Source organism: Ranitomeya imitator, chromosome 7 (assembly GCF_032444005.1).
Source record: "Ranitomeya imitator isolate aRanImi1 chromosome 7, aRanImi1.pri, whole genome shotgun sequence".
Taxonomy (NCBI): Eukaryota; Metazoa; Chordata; class Amphibia; order Anura; family Dendrobatidae; genus Ranitomeya; species Ranitomeya imitator.
The window spans coordinates 89,237,188-89,251,037 of NC_091288.1; the positions used below are offsets into that span (position 1 = coordinate 89,237,188).

At 46.3% G+C, this 13,850-nt stretch overlaps 1 protein-coding gene across 1 annotated transcript in view; it reads right to left on the reverse strand.

The window, feature by feature from the left end:
* Nucleotides 1–13,850, reverse strand: part of LOC138644801 (aldehyde oxidase-like) — a 211,714-nt gene that overhangs the window by 46,828 nt on the left and 151,036 nt on the right. Inside the window, exons 18-19 of the mRNA XM_069733620.1 lie at nucleotides 7,068–7,259; nucleotides 6,085–6,312 (exon numbers count right to left, since the gene is read on the reverse strand). Coding sequence (XP_069589721.1) covers nucleotides 6,085–6,312; nucleotides 7,068–7,259 — 420 coding nt within the window. The remainder of the gene's footprint in view (nucleotides 1–6,084; nucleotides 6,313–7,067; nucleotides 7,260–13,850) is intronic.

A 13,850-nucleotide genomic window follows, 5' to 3' on the forward strand; every position in this document is an offset into this window, starting at 1 on the left:
GTCACAGAAAACTTGTCAGACGGACCAGACGGAAGTGCCACCAGACTAGCTTTCACCAGAGTCACCACACTTCCAGAGTCTAGTAATGCCACAACATTTTTCCCATCAACAGATAATTCACACAGGTGTTTCACTGTATCATTTTGACCCGCATTCACACTCACTAGCTGTGTAACCAAAGACATGCGTTTTCTAGAGTCTATAACGTCGCACTGCATGGGTTCAGCGGTAACAGGACAGTTCGCAGAAACATGACCCTTCTCATGGCAGCGGAAACACCTAACAGGTCCCCTACTGAGACCACCGTCCAATACTCTTGGTCTCGGAGTGCGAGCAGTCCCGGACTCCTCCCCCACAGTTTTAAGCGATTTTCCTTCACCCGTGGTCCCTGGAACAGTCTTACTGGTTCCACGAGGAGGAGGCACAGACCGGGGGTTGGCGGTGTCGTCGGGAAGTCCTTCTGCCACGGAATAACGCTCGACCAACTCCACAAGTTGATCCGCTGTCGTGGGATTTCCTTGGCTTACCCACCTTTTCAGCGCTGGGGGTAGTACTCTCAGGTACTTGTCCAGGACAACCCGCTGGATTATTTCGGGTATTGTCAGTACCTCGGGTTGCAGCCATTTCTTTGTCAAGTAGATCAGGTCGAACATCTGAGACCGCGCCGGTTTATCTTGCTGGTATGTCCACTGATGTACCCTCTGTGCACGGACAGCCGTCGTCACACCCAGCCGGGCCAGGATCTCAGCTTTCAGCTTCTCAAAGTCCTGAGCGACCTCCGGGTCCAAATCATGGTAAGCTTTTTGGGCCTCGCCGGAGAGAAACGGGGCAATCAAATCGGCCCATCGTGCCTTCGGCCACTTCTCTCTCAATGCCGTCCGCTCAAACGTTGTCAGGTATGCCTCGACGTCATCTTCTGCAGTCAGCTTTTGCCAGTATCGACTCACATGGATCCTTCTGGACTCTGCTTCCGGGTCAGCGTCAGGCATGCTCACCAGGCGCTGCGCCACCTGTTGGAGAAGTTGGCGGTCTGCAACCGTCATGTCCAGTAACTCCTTCAGCTGTGCGGCCATCAAGCGATTAGCTTCGTGCTGTGCGGCAGTGGCCTGCTGCTGTACGGCAGTGGACTGTACTAAGGCTTTCACCACGTCTTCCATGCTGTCGCCTGTGCCACGGTATGCCCACATTCTCCACCACAATGTGACAAAACACTCTGGGATCGCCTTTGCTGGGGTCAAAGGACACGTGGTTTGTGCATTGAATCTGAGGCGTACAGCAGGTTTCTGAGCAGGCTGACCTCAGGTCAGATTTATTAACGTGAAAGCAACACAAAAAACAAAACATAAAAATAAATCCTAGCCTGTCCGGCACTAACTAAACAAAATACGTTGCTATCTCAACAACTGGGGGGGCTTCTCCCACCCAGCTAACATCACACCATTCTTGAGCAGAGCTCTTCACTCACGTTTGTCCCACACAGGCAGGCAATCTGTGTGCCCCAGGCAGACACTGGAAACACCCAGCTGGTCATCTTTTATTCCTGCAATCATTAACCCATTAGCACCCTGAAGATACTGAGTGGCCTAGTTCACATAGGACAAACACCTGGGCGAGATATACCTGCCTCCATCTACCACACCAGCATGAGTCTTACAGTCCCCTACATGGCTTTTTGCAAATTGCAAATGGCACTTCTTATGCCTTGCTTTTAAAAATGGTTTTCTTCTTGCCACTCTTCCATAAAGGACGGATTTGTGTGGTACATGACTAATAGTTGTCATGTGGATAGATTATCCCACCTGAGCCGTTTATCTCTGCAGCTCCTCCAGAGTGACTATGGGCCTCCTGGCTGCTTCTCTAATTAGTGCTCTCCTTGCTTGGGATGTTAGTTTAGGTGGACGGCCATGTCTTGGTAGGTTTGCAATTGTGCTATATTACTTACATTTTCGGATGATGAATTGAATAGTGCTTAACCTAACCCTGGTTTCCTCATCTCCACAGCTTTATCCCTGACCTGTCTGGTGTGTTCCTTGGTCTTCATGAGGCTGTTTGATCCCTAATGTTCTCAAACAAACCTCTGAGGCCTTCACAGAACAGCTGCAGTCAGCGTCGGACTGGAGCACCTTGGGCCCACCAGAGAAAATCATTCTTGGGGCCCACTATGTAGCTACATAGAAATAGATACAAGACCACCAATTGTGCAGTAAAAAGCACTAATATCAGGGTATAATATAAGGTAGTTCACGTTTTAATAATGTAGCAAGGGTTGGGGTAGCCCCCTCACAGAATATAATGTAGCCCCCTCATAAAATATATTACGGTCCCCTCTCATAGAATATAATGCAGCACCCCACAAAATATAAAACAACCCCCTCAGGTATGACACAGTCCCCACCATAGAATATAATGTAGCACCCCCATAGGGTATAATGCAGCCCCCCTCATATAGTATAATGCAACCCACCACAGAATATAATGTAGTCCCCTGAGAGAATGCAGTTCCACCACGGAATATAATGCAGTCCCCCATAGAGTATACTGTAGCCCCCTCATATAGTATGATGTAGCCCCCCATAAAATAATGTAGTACCCTGAGTATAATTCAGTCCCCCCACAGAATATAATGTAGCCCCCCCAGGGCCGTATTTAGAGTTTCTGCTGCCCTAGGCACTTTTAGTGCTGCTTCCCCCTTTGGTGAGTATGACACTATCGGCAGTGACTTTGGCAAGAATCACTGATGTGAAAGTCGCCTTTTGCAGAAGATCGGGCAGTTTTTCTGCATCTGCTGCGTAACGGATCACTTACAGCAACACTGCGTTTGGCCTCATTCATTCCCTATGGGATTTGTGGCACTTGCCGTGATCTGGCAAATGAGGTACCATACCTCCCAACTTTGAAGAAGGGAAGGAGGTATAAAGTTTGTGGCGCGCGTAGTGCGCCGTAGCAAATTTTAGCACACGCCTCTGACCACACCCATTTCACAACTAGTCACACCCATATCCATGTCCCAACCACAGCCATTTAGCACTGCTGATCACACTGTTTTATATACAATAATTATAAACAAAAAAAAATATGGCCACACATAATAGCCACACATGATGCTCAATACTGTATAACGGCCACCACACATGATGCTCCATACTGTATAATGGCCACACACAGTTCTCCATACTGTATAATGGCCCCACATGATGCTCAATACTGTATAATGGCCACACATGATGCTCCATAGTGTATAATGGCCACACATGATGCTCCATAATGTATAATGGCCACACAGTGCTCCATACTGTATAATGGTCACACATAGTGCTCCATACTGTATAACTGCCACACACAGTTCTCCATACTGTATAATGATCCCACATGATGCTCAATACTGTATAATGGCCACAAATGATGCTCCATAGTGTATAATGGCCACACATGATGCTCCATAAGGTATAATGGCCACACACAGTGCTCCATACTGTATAATGGCCACACATAGCGCTCCATACTGTATAATGGTCACACATAGTGCTCCATACTGTATAACGGCCACACACAGTTCCCCATACTGTATAATGATCCCACATGATGCTCAATACTGTATAACGGCCACACATGAAGCTCCATTCTGTATAACAGCCACACATGATGCTCCATACTGTATAATGGCCCCACACAGTTCTCCATACTGTATAATGATCCCACATGATGCTCAATACTGTATAATGACCCTCCTCCTGTATGCATGGCTCATATCCCCCCTCCTGTATACATGGCTCACATCCCCCCCTTCTGTATGCATTGCTCATATTCCCCCCCGAATGCATGGCTCATATTCTTCCCCCCTGAAAGCATGGCTCATATTCCCCCCTGTATGCTTGGCTCATATTCCCCCCCCTGAATGCATGGCTCATATTCCCCCCCTGAATGCATGGCTCATATTCCCCCCTCCTGTATGCATGGCTTATCTCTCCACCCCCCCGCTCCCGCTCCTGCTTCTGACCTGCTCCCATCTTGCATGCGCGCCAGCTTATGTCCTCTTTCATCCCCCCGTCCCCCAGTCCCTCCATCCCTCATACTCACCTGAACCGTCCCTCATACTCACCTGACCTGTCCTACACACCGCACGGCCGCGCCGACATCCTCATGACCTTAATGAGTGGTACCACGTGACCGCTCATTCAGGAGAAGCTGCAGACGCCGAGACCAGGCATCGCTGGAGCAGGGTGAGTATCGTCTTCAAGGAGGGTGGGAGGGAGGCGGGGGGGCCCTGGAGCGGGGGGAAGGGCACACAGCAGGTGTCAGTGCCTGGGCCCACCGGAGAATCCTCCGGTTCTCTGGTGGGCCAGTCCGAGCCTGGCTGTAGTTATACCAAGAAGAAATGACAGAACTCTGGACTCAATTTACTAATTACGTGACTTCTGGAGGCAATTGGTCACAATGGATTTTATTCTGGGGCAAACACCTGGCAAATGAGGTTTAATGTAGATAAATATAAAGTAATGCACCTAGGACGGAGTAATCATATAGCTGCATATACATTAAATAGAAGTGTACTCAGGACTACAGAGCAGGAGCTCTTGGGTATTCTGGTTACAAGTAAGCTGAGCAGTAGTTCTCAAAGTCGAGCAGCAGCTGCAAAAACAAACAATATTTTAGGATGTAGAGAAAGAGACAGAAAATCCCGTGACCCCAACGTATCGATACCCCTTTAAAAATAACTGATGAGGCCAAATCTAGAATATGGGATCCAATTTTGAGGTCCTCCTTTTTAAAAGGATATTCAGAAGTTAGAATCAGTTCAAAGATGGCAGCTAGATTATTACAAGGGATGGAGGCCTCCCATATGATGAGAGGTTGAATAAGTTTGGCTTGTTTAGCTTAGAAAAAAAGATGTCTACGGGGGATCTCATTTACATATACGGTCAGTACAAAGAACGTGCACATGACTTATTCCTTCCCAAGAGCATACTAAGGACCAGGGGGCACTCATTATGGATTGAAGGTGATTCCGGCAGCTAAATAGGAAAAGGTTCTTTACAGTTAGAGAAATCAGACTGTGGAATGTGCAATCGCAAGAAGTAGTAATGGCAGACACTAACAGCTTTTAAAAAAGGGCAGGATGATTTCCTCAATACACATAACATTGTGGGTTATAGTTAAATTAGTGACAAAATGTACCAATTGGTGGAGAAAGGCTCAACTTGATGGACCTAGGTCTTTTTTTCCATCTATGTAACTATGTATCAGACTACAGGGGGCTGACTACATATGCATATCACAATTTTCAGATTTATAATTTTAAACAATTAGAAAACTATGTATCACTTCCTTTACAAATACTTGCTACTTTGTGTTGGTATATCACATAAAATCTGGTGATGAGCGAGTATAGTCGTTGCTTGGGTTTTCCCGAGCACTCTCTGGTGACCTCCGAGTATTTACGACTGCTCGGAGATTAAGTTTTCATCGCCTCAGCTGAATGATTTACAGCTGCTACCCAGCCTGAGAACATGTGGGGGTTGCCTGGTTGCTAGGGAATCCTCAAATGTAATCAAGCTGTCTAGTAGCTGTAAATCATTCAGCTGAGGTGATGAAAACTTAATCTCTGAACACCAACAAATATTCGGAGATCACCCGAGCAACGAGTACACTCGCTCATCACTAATAAAATCCTAATAAAATATTTATTATTTGGTTGTTAAAACATTAAAAAAATTTGGAAAGTTCAAGGGGTATGAATACTTTTTCAAAGCACTGTATTTTGTCATATATGAGGTACATTAATTCTATACACTTTACATGCACCATACCCAGTGTTATCTTCCAGGAATTAGAGGTTGGACCTTGCTGTAAACCAGGTTGCTTATAAACATTTTTCCATAGTATAAAGGTGAGAAATATTTCCTGTGTCCCTCTTCTGACAAATATATTTCCAATGCTCAAACTTGAAATTCATTTTCAGATTATAATAACCAGATTAAAATACCCCATTTGTCCTAATTCTAAATATTAAGGTTTGAATGGAGGTGATGTCCCACTCCCCACAGGTCACACATACATGGATGCTGAGATCTGGAGGATGCAAACCTGATTGATGAAGTCTGCGATAAATCCAACAGGGAACATGGCAGGAATGATAGAGAGGCCTCTCTTCTTCCAGGTGCACTCCTTGTTGTGTTGCCTTCCTTCCGTCCTTCTCTGATGGTATAATGACATCTCCAAACATTCATCCCAGCACGCCGACAAGTTAGTGGCATCAAACTGCTGCGTGAACGGAGTCTCGCTATTTGGTGCATGTAGATTTAATTGTCGAACCTAGAAGTAGTTTTATTTTTAAGAATATTTACAACTTTTATATTGCATTATGTAGACTTGTATACTGTAGGAGCTACACACAATTAATGCAGTAATCTTAACACATATAGGACATATCAAATACTAATTATTAAACTGGCTGCTGTAACTGTATGTAGCTAAAATAATCCTACAGTTAGTCCAAAATCTAACAAGAACTACCCTAGTCAGACATCCACTTCAGTATTCCACGGCACCCAGACCAGAGCAGTGCAAACTTGGATGACCAAAAATTGAATGACATCATCTTCTTTAAATTACCTAAATTTGTATATATATAGACACATGCTAATGATATGCAAATAATGAAAAAATGCAGAGAAAAGCATCAAGTATGAGTATGTGTGCCAAGTGCAGAAATCCTTGTACTTTCACGCCTTGGCTATCAATGAGGTAACTAATGGCTGTCTGAGGAATGTTCAATCACACTGAAGGCACTTGGGCAGCAAGTCATCAAAATCCCCTGCTGGCAGCTCCCTTTGAATTATCGACCAATAGCACCCCAGATGTTCCCATAGGAAGACAAGTCTGGAGACACTGCAGGCCATGGAAGCATGTTTAGGCCTCACATGCTGCTCACAATAGTACAAGTAATATGCAGCCAAGCGTATCCATCTCCTCCCCTATTCTACACACATAAAACACACAATAAAGAGCAGGAAGACCTCTGCAGTTTGCGTTATTTATCTGTTAACTTTTAGTAAAACTTACATTACCTTTTCTGGTGATACACCACATCTGTCGGCCACAGCATCTATCCAAATTTCTGCAAACATTGCTGCCTGTGCAAATCCATATCCCGTACAGAACAACTTTGCTGGTATGTTTGTCCTGCATGCTGAAACATGACACCGGGTGTTGGGGATGCTATAAGCATTTTGTGCACTCAATAGAGACATAGTAAGTACCTGCAATTCACAAGGGGCATTTAAAAAGACAGTCTCCAAACCAAATAAATAACAAGCATAACATGTTCCTCATATAATTACTTTTTAATTGACATAGATAAAAATAGATGAATTTGAAAATGTAACATAACAAGGGTCAGAAGTCTTCTTTTACAGATAATCACCTTTTCTTACGAAACACAATCATTTTGCCTATTTTACTAACCCCCTTAGGGTCCTCTAGTGGGGCCTGCAACAAGTCTGGATTTAAAGGGATTGTCAAACTTCCCTAGAAGTTATTAAAAATGTTCCCATCAGATTTTTAACATGATAGTACATATAGCCATTTTGTTATTTGATCACTATTAGTGTTTTGAGCAGGTGTTAATGTAAACAAGAGCGACACGTGGTCAGGGGGCATAAACTACATTTCCCACCTTGCAACATTACAAAGCCTCTCAGCTGCGGTTACTGCTTTTGTGAAAACTCCTCCAGCTGAAAAGCTAGGTAAAAATAGAACTTTATTCCAGGGCAATTAAAACACGAATGGTTTCTTCAATTTTATCCAGCAATATAGTCTGAACGTTCTACGCCCGGGTGGCAAGCATTTATATTGGTATATGGTCTCCATCCTGGTATGTGCTGCACCCATCCTGCGTCCCCATCCTGTCATGTGCTGCACCCATCCTGCGTCCCCATCCTGTCATGTGCTGCTCCATCCTGCGTCCCCATCCTGTCATGTGCTGCACCCATCCTGCGTCCCCATCCTGTCATGTGCTGCACCCATCCTGCGCCCCCATCCTGTCATGTGCTGCACCCATCCTGCGTCCCCATCCTGGTATGTGCTGCACCCATCCTGCATCCCCATCCTGTCATGTGCTGCACCCATCCTGCGTCCCCATCCTGCGTCCCCATCCTGTCATGTGCTGCACCCATCCTGCGTCCCCATCCTGTCATGTGCTGCACCCATCCTGCGTCCCCATCTTGTCATGTGCTGCACCCATCCTGCGTCCCCATCCTGTCATGTGCTGCACCCATCCTGCGCCCCCATCCTGTCATGTGCTGCACCCATCCTGCATCCCCATCCTGTCATGTGCTGCACCCATCCTGCGTCCCCATCCTGTCATGTGCTGCACCCATCCTGCGTCCCCATCCTGGTATGTGCTGCACCCATCCTGCGTCCCCATCCTGTGTCCCCATCCTGTCATGTGCTGCACCCATCCTGCGCCCCCATCCTGTCATGTGCTGCACCCATCCTGCGTCCCCATCCTGGTATGTGCTGCACCCATCCTGCATCCCCATCCTGTCATGTGCTGCACCCATCCTGCGTCCCCATCCTGCGTCCCCATCCTGTCATGTGCTGCACCCATCCTGCGTCCCCATCCTGTCATGTGCTGCACCCATCCTGCGTCCCCATCTTGTCATGTGCTGCACCCATCCTGCGTCCCCATCCTGTCATGTGCTGCACCCATCCTGCGCCCCCATCCTGTCATGTGCTGCACCCATCCTGCATCCCCATCCTGTCATGTGCTGCACCCATCCTGCGTCCCCATCCTGTCATGTGCTACACCCATCCTGCGTCCCCATCCTGGTATGTGCTGCACCCATCCTGCGTCCCCATCCTGTGTCCCCATCCTGTCATGTGCTGCACCCATCCTGCGACCCCATCCTGTCACGTGCTGCACCCATCCTGCGTCCCCATCCTGTCATGTGCTGCACCCATCCTGCGTCCCCATCCTGTCATGTGCTGCACCCATCCTGCGTCCCCATCCTGTCATGTGCTACACCCATCCTGCGTCCCCATCCTGGTATGTGCTGTCCCCATCCTGTCATGTGCTGCACCCATCCTGCACCCCCATCCTGTCATGTGCTGCACCCATCCTGCGTCCCCATCCTGGTATGTGCTGCACCCATCCTGTGTCCCCATCCTGCGTCCCCATCCTGGTATGTGCTGCACCCATCCTGCGTCCCCATCCTGTCATGTGCTGCACCCATCCTGCGTCCCCATCCTGTCATGTGCTGCACCCATCCTGCGTCCCCATCCTGGTATGTGCTGCACCCATCCTGCGTCCCAATCCTGCGTCCCCATCCTGTCATGTGCTGCACCCATCCTGCGTCCCCATCCTGGTATGTGCTGCACCCATCCTGCGTCCCCATCCTGCGTCCCCATCCTGTCATGTGCTGCACCCATCCTGCGTCCCCATCCTGTCATGTGCTGCACCCATCCTGCGTCCCCATCCTGGTATGTGCTGTCCCCATCCTGTCATGTGCTGCACCCATCCGGGGGCCTGAGCAGGCGGGGACACCGGCGCGCTGTGGGGGTCAGGTGCCGGTATCGCCGCCAGCTCAGGCCCCCCAGCACTTACTATATTCACCTGTCCTCTGTTCCACCGCTGGGCGCCGCCATCTTCCCGGTCTCCTGGCTGTGACTGGTCAGTCTGAGGGCGGCGCCGGCGCGCATTAGGCGCGTCATCGCGCCCTCTGAACTGAAGGTCACAGGCCGAAGACCGGGAAGATGGCGGCCCTCAGCGGTGGAACGGGACAGGTGAATATGGCCGATACTCACCCTCCTGGCGGTCCCTGCTTCTTTGTTGGAGATCGCGGTGTGCGTTCAGTGTGAACGCATACCGCGATCTCCCGGGAGCGTCACTCTGTGAGGCCCAGACTGTGCCGGCGCTTGCGCCTGCGCAGTCTATAAAGGCTTCGGACAGAGTGACGCTCCCAGCGTTATATTATAGATTTGTCCTACTTGTTTCTGACTGTAAACCAGTGTTTAACCCCTTCACGACTGATGATTTTTTAAATTTATTTTCAATAATTTTTTATTGGAATTTTCAAATTTGGTACAGAAAAGAAAGAAAACTGTGGTATATTATATTACAGAATACAACGAAGAACAGGAAAGTATACCCAGTTAACATACAAACAAACAAACAAACGACATAATAGGGGGTGGGGAGGTAGGAAAGACCCGAGAGGAAATTGTATTATGTCCATACCCAGTTGGCCAGTTCAATCGAAATTCTGAGAATCAGAGTATGGACTGATGATTTTTTTTATGTCATCAGCCTCATCCCTGCCTTTCATGCGGGCTCAAACACTGAGCCCACATCTTTCCCCACACTTGATGGCTGATTCAATATGCCGTCAACTGCCTCTAACAACTGAGGGTAGATTTGAAATCCATGCACTAACTGCTGTTAATCAATGACACCGGGCATTTAACACACGCAGACAGGAAGTGCGTCATTGATCCCATCCATCGGTGTGCCCATCACGTGATTGCGGGGCGCCGATGGGTTGTCATGACAATGGAGGGGTTTGCTGATGACCCCCGTGCCTGTCATCATGATCTTCCTGTGAACGTCGGCCCTTGGCTGGCGTTCATAGGAGATGGTGATTTTTGCTATATATAGCAGCACTGGTGCACTGCTATGTATAGCACAGGCGATAGCTTCAAGTGTCCCCAAAAAAAGTAAAAGTAAAAAAAATATATAATTTTTTTCAAATATTAAAGAAATTAAAAAAAACCACAAAAGTTCAAATCACACCCTTTTGCCTCATTAACCCCTTCACGACCAGTGGTATTTCAGTTTTGAATTTCTGTTTTTCACTCCCCTTCTTCCAAGAGCCATAACTTTCTTATTTTTAGGTCAATATGGCCATGTGAGGGTGTGTTTTCTGCAGGACAAGTCATACTTTTGGAAGACACCATTGGTTTTAACATATCATGTACTGGAAAATGGGGAAAAAAATCCAAATGTGGTGAAATTGCAAAAAAAGTGCTAAAGCTGACCTGCCATTATGATTCTCCAGGTCATTACAAGTTCATTGACACCAAACATATCTTTGTTCTTTTTTATTTAACTGGTGACAAAAATGACAAAGTTTGTTAAAAAAAAAAAAAAGGCGCCATTTTCCAAGACCTGTAGTGTCTCCATTTTTCGTGATCTGGGGTTGGGTGAGGGCGGGCTTATTTTTTGTACGCCAAGCTGACATTTTTATTGATACTATTTTGGAGTAGATATGATCTTTTGATCACCCGTTATTTTTTTTTTTAATGCAATGTAGTAGCGACCAAAAAAACGTAATTCTGGCGTTTTTATTTTTTTTCTCGCCGTTAAGTGATCAGGGTTAATTTTTTTTTTTGATAGGTGATAGATAAGTAAGTCTGAATGTGGCGATACTAAATATGTGAATATTTGATTTTTTTTAACTTGTTTTAGGCGATGATCAGATTGCCTGTGTGTAGCAGAAATGCTCACTTGCTATGAGCGTCGACCACTGGGCTGCGCTCATAGCAATCTGGCAATGACAACCATAGAGGTCTGTTTCAGACTTCTGGTTGTCATGCTGACCCATCGGTAACCCGTGATCATGTGACAGGGTCAATGATGGGCAGGATTTGCAACACGCTTCCAGTAAGCACGAGTTAAATGCCGCTGTCGGAGATTGACAGTTGCATTTAACTCATTAACAGCTGAAGGTGGATCGCGATCCCACCCGCGGCTGTTGCAGACACATGTCAGCTGCATAGATCAGTTGAAATGTGCCCTGGAAGGTGCAGACTCAGCGCCGGATCCCGCACCAAACAGGTGAAGTCAATCGTGGGTGTAGTATGAGGCCAGGGTCACACTACGGTAGAATACAGACGAGTGCTATGCGAGAAAACATCGCATAGCACTCGGACCAGTGTAAGGGTATGTTTCCACGTTCAGGAAACGCTGCGTGTTTGACGCTGCATAGAGACGCAGCGTCAAACACGCAGCGTCCAGATGTTACAGCATAGTGGAGGGGATTTCATGAAATCCCGTCTCCACTATGCGTGGTAACACGCATCCGGCGGCCCTGCGATTCCGGACATGCGGCACGTCTTTTTAGATCGCAGCATGTCCGTTTACCTTGCGGCGCCGCTGCGCCGCCGCAAGGTATAACACAGGGCCCTATGTGTGGGGTGCGATGATACCGGATGTGTGCAATGAACACATCCGGTATCATCGCGTCCCCAGAAGGGGGCGGAGCTTTGGGCAGAGTGATTTTGCTGCTCCATCCAAACCGCCGGCCATCCTGAACGTGGACACGTACCCTTAATCTATGGGGTGGCTCACATCACAATTTATTTTCTCAGGCTGTGTAAAATTGCAGCATGTTGCGATTATACGGGTATATTGTCCGAGACTCGCCAATGCAAGCCTATGGGTGCGAGAAAAACTCAGACACAACACGGACCATCTGTCTAACTTGTGACAAATACGCACACATTTTCCTCATTTAAGCCCATTGAGCCATTAAATTCAATGGGGAAAATCAGTGAGAACTGTAAAGCCATATGCATGTCCTACGGATGTCATACGGATACATAGGTGCAAGAAAATTGCAACATCGCATTGCAAACGCATTACACAGATCCATGTGACCATACGAAGAACACTTGTGCGACTCTAGCAGGAAGACACGGAACGATTTTTCATACGTTAAGTATGACCCCAGCCTTACGCCCAATGTTGGAAAGGGGTTAAAAATAAAACAATTTAAAAAAATATAAAAAATACACATATCTGGTATTGCCGAGATCTGAAATTTCAGATCTATCAAAATATAAACTAAATGAATCTGATCATTAAGTGATGTGAACACCTATAAAAAGAGGCACCACGCAATTATAATATATTCAATATTTTGTTAGAGACATAAACAAAGACCACAACATGGTCATAAAACCGCCCAAGTAGGCACAGATGAGAACACAACAAACACAGGAACTGTTATTTGTTTTATATAGGACATATATATATTGTCTGACGGTTCTTGTTCGTTACCCGTATGAGTACATATTGGCAAATATGGCCTCTCTCTATTAACCCCTTTACCCCCAAGGGTGTTTTGCACGATAATGACCGGGCCAATTTTTACAATTCTGACCACTGTTCCTTTATGAGGTTATAACTCTGGAACGCTTCAACGGATCCCAGTGATTCTGACATGGTTTTCTCGTGACATATTGTACTTCATGATAGTGGTAAAATTCTTTGATAGTACCTGCGTTTATTTGTGAAAAAAACGGAAATTTGGCAAAAATTATGAAAATTTCGCAATTTTCCAACTTTGAATTTTTATGCAATTAAATCACAGAGATATGTCACACAAAATACTTAATAAGTAACATTTCCCACATGTCTACTTTACATCAGCACAATTTTGGAACCAAAATTTTTTTTTGTTATGGAGTTATAAGGGTTAAAAGTTGACCAGCAATTTCTCATTTTTACAACACCATTTTTTTTTAGCGACCACATCTCATTTGAAGTCATTTTGAGGGGTTTATATGATAGAAAATACCCAAGTGTGACACCATTCTAAAAACTGCACCCCTCAAGGTGCTCAAAACCATATTCAAGAAGTTTATTAACCCTTCTGGTGCTTCACAGGAATTTTTGGAATGTTTAAATAAAAATGAACATCTAACTTTTTTTCACAAAAAAATTACTTCAGCTCCAATTTGTTTTATTTTACCAAGGGTAACAGGAGAAAATGGACCGCAAAAGTTGTTGTACAATTTGTCCTGAGTACACCGATACCCCATATGTGGGGGTAAACCACTGTTTGGGCACA